Source organism: Sinocyclocheilus anshuiensis, unplaced genomic scaffold (genome assembly GCF_001515605.1).
Source record: "Sinocyclocheilus anshuiensis isolate Anshui unplaced genomic scaffold, SAMN03320099.WGS_v1.1 scaffold115, whole genome shotgun sequence".
Taxonomy (NCBI): Eukaryota; Metazoa; Chordata; class Actinopteri; order Cypriniformes; family Cyprinidae; genus Sinocyclocheilus; species Sinocyclocheilus anshuiensis.
In genome coordinates this window covers 666,360-678,593 of record NW_015548219.1, presented here as the reverse complement: position 1 = coordinate 678,593, position 12,234 = coordinate 666,360, and the positions used below count along the sequence as shown (strand labels likewise).

General features: G+C 35.4%; 1 protein-coding gene across 1 annotated transcript in view; it reads left to right on the top strand.

The window, feature by feature from the left end:
• LOC107654131 (low-density lipoprotein receptor-related protein 5-like) overlaps positions 1-12,234 on the top strand; it is an 85,679-nt gene that overhangs the window by 43,826 nt on the left and 29,619 nt on the right. Inside the window, exons 9-10 of the mRNA XM_016441066.1 lie at positions 9,614-9,830; positions 11,144-11,433. Of these exons, the coding sequence (XP_016296552.1) occupies positions 9,614-9,830; positions 11,144-11,433 (507 nt within the window). The remainder of the gene's footprint in view (positions 1-9,613; positions 9,831-11,143; positions 11,434-12,234) is intronic.

Sequence of the window (12,234 nt, the reverse complement as noted above, 5' to 3'; positions counted from 1 at the left end):
CAAGCGCTACTCTACACTGCTCAAAACTCACGTTTGAATCATCAGTGGCAAATCCTTTAAATATGAAAACGTACTTAGTCTGTGAGTCAGAACAGCCGGCATTGTAGTCTGCTCATCCAGGATCAGGAAACAGTCCTCCAGCGACCAGCACGGATCAGGTCTAGGCATGACGAAGCGGATATCGGCCTCTTTTGGAAGGCAAAACAAAGTAGCTTCGCTTTCACAACGAAACACACAGCACCTTTACGACATGGCGGCAGCAATTGCATCGGCTGTGGGGATGAAGACGACAACTCCCATGATTCCACACTCAGTCACGGCATCATCAAACCACACCTTTGCTTCTTTGTTTATTTTGAATACGCGCCCTCCAGCGGCGAAAATTACATATTGTGCCTTTAAAAGTATAAAAGTCACTCGTTTTTATAAAGTAACGCTGTCCAACAGCGACACCCGCAGGTAGAACACTTGCGGAGGCTTGCCTCCCTTCAGCCCATTGACTTACAACAGAGACCCCTTAGTGTGCCGTGGGTTTAGTGGGGGTAATTGAGAATGAATGGGGGAAAATCACGTGAGAGGAGGCAATGCCTCCATCGCGATATGATTGGATATGATCGGTTATGATTGAATGTGATTGGTTCATGCGATAAATCCTGCCTCTTGTTTTCGTGCGAGCTCTCAGCCTGAATGAAGAAAATGATGGCGTTATTGACTATATATTAAGTAAGTAAACAACTCACCTGCTTAGATATATCACTGCTATGTGTCACGTCAAAATAAAACTTGAAATGGCCTGAAAACGTGATGACCGTGTCAGTTAGTGAGCATTCAGCTTGATGAATTCGTGTCTGTGACAGTGTTTACAGGACTTTCATGACAATGACTCGAAAATAAGATGACTATTAAAAAGAACAGCTGAACATCAGTTCACTATTAAAAAACGGAGTGTCTATTACACTAAGTGCAAATAGGCCGCCTTGTTGGCAGAAGCTATTTACACTAACTCCACCTATCAATGTAAGGTTACTACAAAAGACAGTAGTTAATTAACAAGTTCAGTGGCGAAGACAGTAAAGCGCGTACCAAAGTCATTTATGATGCGATCGACCCGGGTTTGATTCCGCCCTTTACCGAACTTTTTTTTTCCTCCATTTTCAAATCTCTTATCACATCAGGTAGATGTAAGGAGGGCTTATATTCTCCCAATACGGTGGCATCCATTTAATAATTTGAATAAAAATGATAATTTACACTCAATATGTTATGATTGCATACTGTTTTATAATGTTCTACAATACTAAGGTGCAGATAATTGCCACTATTTGAAATAAGTAGTATAAATAGCAGAAGATCCTGCTGACATAGTGTAAATAGGATCTGTAGTTATTTGCACTTAGTGTAAATAGCATATCGCTTAGATTAATAATTGCTGTAGAAGTGTTGTTCATTCTTAGTTCATGTTAACTAATGTTAGCCTTACTAATTAAGTCGTTCCAAAATATTGTTCAAATTGTTACTACCTTTCGTTATTATTTTGGAATAAATGTAAAAATGCATAAAAACCCTATGAAATGTATAATTCTTATTTAAAATATTAAATAAATAAAAAAATTATGTTAATAAAATAATAAAATAAACAAATCGCTCTTTTTATGTAATGTTTATTTAACCAAGAAAATGCGAAAACATTAAATATTTATATTTTTACTGTATTTTTGATCAAATAAATGCAGCCTTGATGAGCATAAGATGATGTCAAAAACAATTAAAAATCTTTTTTTTTTTTTTTTAGAAATTTCACTACTTTTTTGTGTGAGCAAAGAGAATATTATTGATTTTTATTTGTTTTTGATGCTTCATTGCTGTCACATTTATATAAACTTAAATGTTGCATTTATGGCAGTTTAGGTAAGATGAATACTTTCCTCTCTACTGTCTGACCTTCTCATCTTACTGCTCTTTGTCAAAACATAAGAGCTCCACTCCCCGAGTCTGGGCGTGTGAGGTTTTTTTTATTTATTATTTTTTTTCCCCTCCCAAAGAAGCGTTGGCTGTCTGAAAGTCATGTCAGATATCCACCGGATGTTGATGTATTTACTTATGTTGGCCTGTTTATGAATCGAGTAAACAGGATACCAGCATTTTTGCGAGGTTGGTCTACATGTCTCCTTAAAACCAGAGATGGTGCCAGCAAGATTCAATGGCATTACGTCCAAATTGAAAGCGTCACAGACTCAATGAAACTAGTGTTTAACATGTTAATTGACATGGTAACTTAATTTAAATTTCTGTTTACATTGGTCTATCTTTTGTTTTTGTCTTCAGACCTTTAAAACAGCTTATTTGGCAAGATAAAATATTTAGAATATCATTTTAATATCGCTTTTATCTCTCAAGACATCCAAAAAAGATCTTAAATGTGGCTCTTATAATAAATATTAGAGACTGACTGTTTAACATGCTGATTTCTGTTGTATGCTGTCAATTGAGGCCATGGGAATGATAACTTCCCTCTCAGGGCTCCAGTAGTCCGTGGGAGCCATCTGCGAGCAGATGACCTGCAGGAACACGAGTCAATATTTTTGCAATTTCACAACCATCAAGTCGCTCCTTTCATTCACTTTTTGATCCACCAGCGCTTCTCATCGGGAACTTTCTCAGCACTTGTCTCCACGAGCTCTATCAAAGTCAGAGGAAGTGCAGACGCAGCGCCGAGCAGAACAGAGAGGCATGAGGGTTTGGACTCTTGGGTTTAAAAAAAAAAAAAAAGAGAAGCAGTGGCCGATCATTCTGTTTGAATTAAGGCTGTGCTGTTCTTGGCCTACACAAGCAAACAACAGATAAAAAGATAATATCATCCACAGCTGAGTCGGCCTGTCAGAAGAGCTGGCCAAACCTCAGGTGAAATCGGATGATGTTTCAAAGCTCACGCAGAAAGGGGAGGTTATTTTGTAGGATTTTATATTGTGGCTGTGTATATTCTATGTTACAAGTTTCACATGCGCCGTCCAATTGTTTTGACGCATGAACACACTTTAATCCTATGGACAACAAAGAAAACAGATGTCCCTCGCTTATCTTAAAATTGCGATGCATTCTAGTTTATCTAGAGTGAGTTTCTCAAATTATATGTTGCTATGAGTTATAGTGTCTTGTTTGACACATAATAAGCAAAATATATAATATTTATATAAATACATTTAATATTTATGCAAAATTTGTAATTTCATAAATTAATTAATATTTTGTAAATATTAATATTATAGTTTAAAATAGTTTAATATTTATTAGTAAACTACATTTTGTAAAATGTTACATTTTATGCATTTTATAAATTTAAAAATAGATTTTTAAATAGTTTTCCCTCTATTAATAAATATATACTTACCATTTTATGCATTTTATTCTGTTAATACAGCTTGCAAGCTCTCTTGCTAAATATTTTGGCATAGAGTGAAACTTTTTGTACTTACTGTAAGTGACTTTTTGCGGACACTCGCACCATGAAAGTTACTCAAATCAATCCTGATGTGTTAAACAGCCTTTATGAGTTTAGCATTTCTGTATTATACATAGAAATGTTTTTTTGATGAGCTCAGCCTTCATTTAATTCTGTTGTGTCCTTCTCTCTTTTTCAATGGCTCTGTGTTTTCGAAGGCCATGCTGTCACCTCGTTTGCCTTCATATTGAATTTGCTTGGCACCCTGGTGCCAGGACACTCTTTACAATCTGGCTTTGAAGAAGAAGAAAAAGCTCAGTGTCTTGACTTTTTGTCGTTATTGATGAGACTTTTTTGGGGGTCTTTGTTGTGTACTTTTTATGTTTTTCCTCATCAAAATTAGGGTTCACACTCTGTTTTCTCACCACATAAGTCTCGGTGAAGCAAAAAAGGCAGTCAAAGAGAAAAAAGGCACACCCTCCTTTCAGTTTCGATGGCCATGCCTAATTGTCTCTCTAAAAAATGAATAGCATTTTTGTAAGCGAGAAGAAAGACTCCTGCTGACAGGAGGACTATCAACGTGCAAGTTTTTGTGGTACAATTTATTAGCCAGGCTGTGAATTTAGCAGTGTGAAACATATTGAAATTACCGCAAGGATCATTATTTGTTTTATTTTTAAATTCTTTTATTTCAAAAAATATATAATTATTAATTATTTTAATTATTTAGCATATATACAGTACACACACAACTGATTCAAAAGTTTGGGTTTAATTTTAAGATTTTGTTTACGTCTCTTTTACTCACCAAGGCTGCATCAATTTGATTTAAAAATCAGTAATGTTGTGAAATATTATTACATTTTAAAATAACTGTTTTCTATTTGAATATATTTTAAAATATAATTTATTCCTGTGATGTAAAGCTGAATTTTCAGTATCTTTACTCCAGTCTTCAGCATCACATGATCTTTAATTTATTCTAATATGCTGATTTGCTGCTCAAGAAACATTTCTTATTATTATCCATGTTGAAAACTGCTGCTTAATATTTTTACATTTTAATTTTTATCATATATGTATTTATACATAATATTTTTTATTATAAATAATATGCAATGATTTGTTTAATTGTTTATTTGAGCTTATTTATTTAATAGGTAATAGATATATATATTCAGAAACTATAAAGAACTATTTTAATTTGACTACTTGATTTAGTTATTTTTGTACTACTTCATTCCTGTTAGCTACACCGCAAACGCATTCAGCTACTCTGTTAGTGTTCTATATACTACTAGTTTTTAGCATTGTGTCTAAAATCTCAGTCTTCAGTCCCCCCAGTGCCTGCTTTTGTGTGTTTGGGTGACCTCCAGAGACCTTCCTGTGTTTGCTGAGGTCTAAAGGGGGTTCGGCAGCTGGCCGCTCCTTAAACACACACATCCTCTGTGTGTACTGGCAGCCATGCGTTTCTATGGGCCTCACCTTCCCCCAGTCAGTTTCCCCTCATTTCACTCTCCCATCCCCCTTAAACACTCCAGAAACTTCGCTGGGGTTCTAAATTGATCAGCTGCAAACTTGATCTCTTGAACGAACATGTATGGTTTTGCGAGAGATCATTGAATTAGATTTGTAGCACTCCACCCTTTCCCTTTCACTCAACTCCCGCAGAAACGAGCAAGCTAGTTTGAGTTTGTAGAACGGGATTTGAGGAATGCTGCTGGGATGCAGTGGTGGAGTGGACAGGAGGGGTCAGTGCAAGAGGAACAATGTCCAACGCTGTGCAGAAAAGGGGAAACAGATGTCGGCAAGGTATGCCATCCAATAAAACTCCTGATTACACAAGTGGAAAGAATTCCTATTTCACTTAAAGGCGGCTATGGGAAAATTGGGCCAAACCTCGCTTTTTTTGTTCTGAAGCTTGAGAAAACAATATGTGTTTAAAACCATGTAGGCCTAAACCTAAACAGCAGTGTTGGGAAGGTTACTTTGGAAATGTAATAGTTACACAAGTTACCCTATTTAAAATGTAACAAGTAGTGTAACTATTTCAATTACTTTATTGCTTTATTATTCATTTTCAAACATTTAAACCAGGCAGGGTTAACCTTAAAGTAGTATTCAACACTAATTACTGTCAGACATTCAAAATCCTTTATCACTTGAATTAAAATGATAAAAATGTCATTTTCGAACACAGCCGCCACAAAATCAGTTTTTAGCACCTCTTTTTTACTTTGAGATCATTCTGAGGTTAAATACTGATTTAAAATCATACATTGAAATCAAATAAGCATGGCCTATTCTGTGTCCTAAACTCCTGAAACATTGGTGTCTCATATTTTAGAGCAGTCAATGCAATTTGTGAAAGAAATCAATTAAATCTGTACGTGTGTGAAAATATTCAGATGTAACCCCCTTTGTAATGGTTAACATTTTCATAAGTAACTGTAATTTAATTACACATTTTTTCTCAGTAACTGTAACAGAATACAGTTACATTTATTTTGTATTTACATAACTCTGTTACATGTAACTAGTTACTCCCCAACACTGTTTATAAGATTATGTATCCCACAAAGTTAGTTTTTTACAAATGTTAAAACGGTAGAATCAGGTTGGTAGTATTTTTTGAAAGAAATCTATGTTGCTTTCTGAGGCTGCATTTATTTGATGAGAAATGCAGTAAAAGCAGTAAAAATGTGAAATATTTTTCTAATTTAAAATAATTGTGTTCTGTTTTAATAGATTTTAAACTATTATTTATTCCTGCGATGGCAATCCTGAATTTTCAGCATCATTACTCCAGTCTTCAGTGTCACATGACCTTTCATTCATTCTAATATGATGATTTGGTGTTCATGAATCATTTCTTTTTATCAGTTGTGGTGCTTAATATTTTTGTAGAGTACTACACAAGATGCCTGACAGGCCTCCGGGAAGGTCCATGGGTGTGTTTTGTGTCTCTGCTCTGCATTGGTGCCATAGAAACACCATTTTGTCACGTCATGTGTCAATGGCTTTGTGAAGGAGGTGGGAAAAGCCAAACACTTTTGTAGTCTGGGGCCCCTCCTCCATTGAAAACCCTATCCTGGCCTTTTCAGAAGACAGAAGGCAGCTTGAAACGCATGTTCATATCACCTCCTTTGGAAAAAAAAGTATTGTGGTGGTACTATGACATAGCGATGGCGTAAGTTCTGGCCCATCTCATCATGCTTCTGCAGTGCTGTAGGCCTCTAACCTTTTCTCCAGGGTTGAGAAAAGTCTGCATCCCGCAGGAAGGCGCCCGGTTTAAACCCTCGAGACGTCTATGTGTTAGGAGGAGTGTAAGAAAAATGTACCATTGTGGTTTCAGCCCACTGTCTCTGTCTGTTAGCATTCCTCCAGAGTGTCAGCGCCTCCGCTGTCTCAAACTGTGAGGAAAGAGGAGGCTTTCACAACAGCTTCAACTTCCTTTCACATCTCTTTCCCTTCTCCAAGTACCAAAACGCCACACTCCTTCTTTGTTAAAGAAATCATCTGTGATTTCTGTGTTCAGTATGCAATATTAATGTAGTGTGAACTGCAGGCATAGGCCTAGTATATACTATGTACCATTTTTTATTAAAAAGTATATGTATATGTATATGTACACAATGTGGAAAAGTAAACTTTTTTTATTATTATTCTTAAGTAATATGTGAAACAGTGTGCAATATGAAACAAATGTTTGATGACCTCATTTCATGTTTAGTTGAGAAAGTTGCATCCAGATATCATCTTGGAAATGAATATGATTATTTTATAGGTCATCAAATCTAAAATACTACATATTAATACAATTCTTCTTATTTATTTTTATTTTTTATATCAATTTAAATGTGTGTGTACATGTATAAAAAAACACACAAATAATAAATTTAATTATGTATGTGTAAATGTGTATGTATGTATATTTTTATTATTTATATATGCAATTTTTAGATAGATAGATAGACAGACAGACAGATAGACAGACAGATAGACAGACAGATAGATAGACAGATTGATAGATATTTCATAATGTTATTTTAGCATATTTTTAACAAATTCCATGTTTATTTAGGGAGTGTTATATATACATATATATATATACATACATACGTACGTATGTATGTATGTATGTATATATATATGTTATAGTGTGTGAGATGATATGGAATATAAAATGGAAACTTTTGGTTCTGCTTGACATCATTACTTGTTTATTTCAGAAATAATAATTATTTTACATTTTGAATCCAGTTTTGTTTAAAAAAAAAAACGTCTTGTTAAATGTTGAGAAGTCAACAAAAAAAATTTAAAAATTTACATTTATTTTATTTTTATTTGTCACACTCGAAATGAAAGCGTGTACTTGATGCAGTTGGTTCTGCTCTGAATTTAATCTTTTTTGTAAAAGTAGTATGTTATTACAGTATACGTACTGCATTCTGCTAAAATACTACACATAGTATGGTCGTATGCTACTTCCAACATAGCCTTTGCCTTCTCAGAGGTGGCAAATATACCAGTTTCCCTCCCAACCCCCCACAAGATTCCACCATAGTGCTGAAATTACTGAGAAAGGAAGGTGCTAATTTAAAATAATGTGCACTTATTTCTGTTCCGTCTCTCTTCTTGCTTTCTTTACTGAGACTGAGAGTCAGCCACTCCGCAGGCCTTCATTACAGAAATAAATCAGGTGGACACCCCTCCCTGGCAGCCGCCCCAATCCCAAATCCCCCTCCACCGGTCCTCACAGGAAGAACTCTGGGTTGGGAAAGACAGCGCACAGGAAGTCTTTGTTCGGAGAGCTACTTTACCCAGGAACAATATGCTGCATTAATATGCCCGTCACTCAATCTTGACCTGCTCGTTTGAGCATTTATAATCTCATTCATCATTCAGGGAGAAGACATGATAGAGTAAACTGTCATGGATTTCATTCGGCAAACAAAGACATCTGGCTGCAGGCGGTTTGAAAATAGTAAAAAAAAAAAGCCTTCTGCATTTCTTAGTGTCTGATTGCACAGGTATAGGATGTCAAAAACTCCCAACAGCTTTTGCAACATAAAAAGCATGGATGCTTTCCAGTAATGACTGCATGATGAGTACATTACATGTATTAAAATATATATATATATAATAAAATGGAATGCTTTTATCAACATGAATTCAATGAAGTGGTGAAACGGTGCTTTCTGGTATTGGAAAGAGAAAGCAAGTGTTTGAACTCGGATCAGTTGCAGGCCTTCGTAATAAGCCTGGATAAAGCTAGTAGCTTTCGAGGTTTTTCGTTGCAGTTTTTCGCCCGTTTCAAGCTTTTTCCAGAATGTATTTGATTAGGTGGGTAGCATTTACTGCAACTGACACCCGTTCGCTAAATGTGAAAAATGGAAAGCCGTCTATTTTGAGAAGTAGTAATGTCAGGACGGTTTCCAGAAATGGTAATTGCAACCTTTTCAGAAACAAACCCAATTCCCAGCAACCCACTTGGTTTCAACCTCCCATCTGTCACTTTCTCTTGCTTTTCTCCCTCTCTCTTTTTTTTAAAGATTCAGGCATGTCCTGGCTCCACTCCCTATATCAGTTTGCGTTATTTTCCTCCCTGTAATGCAGCCCTTGTGACTGGAATCTTATTTTGTCACGTTCACTGAAATAGGAATAGTATATTTCACTTTCTTTAGTGAAAAAGCACTAAACGTAGAGATTCAAAGAGTCATGCTCAAGCGAGCGTACTCTGTAATGACTTAAAATAGCTACTCTTTTGGCAGTTACATATTTGGTTGGGGATTTTTTTTTCCACAATTGGGAAATCCTAGCTGGTTTGGATTAGGATACTGCAATTATGGCAGTTCAAATATCTGAGTATTTGGAGATCTGTCCAATGGTGCATGTGGTGTGCAGCTGTTTGGCAAACGTAAACAGATCCAGGCTGATTTGTTCATTTGTTTCCTGTTTTCTGCTGTTAATTGAAATTGTTTGATCTGACCACCTACAATTGTCAGTTTTCTTAAAGAGATAGGCCTAGTTCATTTAAACATAAAACCTTCTCATCCTAATGTATTGTATTACTTTTCTTTCTTATGTGGAACACAAAAGGAGATGATCACGCAGTGAAGATGAATGGTGACCAGGGACAAAACCTAATTGATTTTTTTTTTTTGTTCACAGGTCATTAATGTGGATGGCACTAATAGGATGACCATTCTAGAGGACAAACTACCTCATATCTTTGGTTTTACGCTGCTGGGAGAGTATATCTACTGGACGGATTGGCAGAGGAGGAGCATCGAAAGAGTTCACATCGCCAACGCCACACGTGAGGTCATCGTCGAGCAGCTCCCTGACCTCATGGGTCTCAAAGCCACAAAAGTCTCAGAGACCTTTGGTAAGACCTCTTACTTTTAATACTATTCTGACCTGAAAGGTACATTGAAAATCAGAACAGTGATATATGCAGTACTGTGCAGTAACGGATTACATGTAATCTGGATTACATTTTAAAACGTTCATAATCAAATTGCTTACTTTTTTAGTAACTAGTTACTTTTTTTATTAATTGCGTGATTACATATTAAGATGTATAGCTGTGAAATACTATATATTTATCATATCCAGTGACCTTTGCTAGTTATTGATTCTTCTAGAAATCTGGACAAAGAATGTCAAACCTGGAACACCTTTGAATTGTTTAGAAAAATATTTTAAATACCCCTGAAATCTTAGTAAATTACTTATTAAAATATGTGATATGCTAAATACAATTATTATTTGTTTGATATTTTAACAAAAAATATTTATTTGATGGTATTTGATGTTTTATACTTTGATTTTATTTTTTATAATTTATATTTTTTTAATTGATTCATGCTTATGAACAAAAATAGTATTAATAATAATACATTTGTTTATTTTTAAATATTGATGTTAGTGTTTAGAATAATTAATTTTAATAAATTGTTTATAAATAATTTATTAATACCTTATTAAATAACTTGTACTGAAACTATTAAAAATTGAATTGAAAAAAGCTGAAATAATTAATAAATACTAGTATATAGTATAAAAGTTATACTAAAATAAAACTGATAAATACAAATTACAATAGATATAATAGGTTTTTTTATCATTTGATATTGAAAATATTTATTAAGCGTATAGCGTTAGTTCTGGCAGGTCACGTGAGTCAAGCTTGCATCGGCTGACTCAGCTGATCACATCTACCTATATCCCTCAGCTATACATCTACCCTTTTTCGCTTGCTCATCAGCAAATTACCCTTCTCCATCCCCAACTCCTCCTTTCGCTACAGTCAGGACTTGGCTTTCAATCTTTTATCTCCTTTTATCTTGAGTAATGTGTTACACTTAAATATAATTAAGTACATTAATGATATCTGCTTTGTTCTGTTCTGTTTACCCTTGGGGGTTATTATTGCTGCTCTCCCTGCTCATTCATGACAGGCTGCATGGATGGGCAGGGAGTTTTACCACCAAACCAAACTGTGTCAATCATTTTGACGATAGTGGTCCTGACAGAATTATATATGTGTAATATTTAATTTATAAATAGCTTAATTTAATAAAAAATGGTTTCTGCCACAAAACTAGTAGGAGGACTTCAAACAGCAACACTATATCACTGTGAGATCAATGCATGGCCTTGAAGCTGATCCATAGATCTCCATTTGTGTGTGTTCAGGCACTAACGGCTGTGCGGAAAACAACGGCGGCTGCAGTCACCTGTGTTTCCATCGGCCTCAGGGTCTAAGCTGCGCCTGCCCCATGGGCTTGGAGTTGCTGAGTGATCTGCGCACTTGTGTGGTTCCAGAAGCGTTCCTGCTCTTCACCAACCGTGCTGACATACGCAGCATCTCTCTGGGCACCAACAGCAACGACGTGCCCATCCCGCTCACCGGGGTCAAGGAGGTCTCCGCACTGGACTTTGATGTTTTGGAAAACAGGATCTACTGGACCGATGTCATCACCAAGGTACGGACTACTTTTGTGTCCATCATGATTTGAACTTTTTAACTCCGGTGTATCTGAAAAAAGAACGTTGTGGCGGTGAGCGATTGTGACATTTTAAGTGAGCGATTGTACATTAAAATCAAAGGAAAAGTAAACCAAGGATTATGAAAAGTTTAGCTATCGATTTTTACCTCCGCACTGGAGGATGATAAAACGATGCCATCAGCTTCTAACCCAAAGCAGCTGTTGCGCTCCGATTTAAAACGTCAGTGGGAAAGACGTCCAAGATGTTTCACCTCAAAAGATCTCAAGCAGCCTGTCTTTTTCAATTTTGTGATGATTACATTTGTATTGCACTTTTAAGATAACATTATCTTTCATTGTAAAACAATAAGAACGGTTATAAGAAGATATTTAAAAGTATTGTGCTGGTGAACAGTATGGCAAAACTAATCCACCAGCTAAACCGGCACTAACTAGCTTAAACCATGTCAGACCAGCATGTAAATTCTGAGCTGTTCTTAAATGCTACTGAGACAAGAAAACCATTTAAAATATGTTCTAAAATATCTGTTACAAAGCAGCATTAATGCTTTTAACATTAACAGTTAGTGGCTAATTTCAGTTTTAAAAGCTCTGAAGGGCTAACCGTTTTTTAATTTTGTGACACTTATATTTTTTGAATGTTATATTAATGTTATATTTTAAATATATATTTAATGTTATATATTTTAATGTCATGTTTTTAAGGCTTTTTCCTCTATAAATATATATTTTATATATTATTTTATGACATTTAAATTATATATATATATATATATA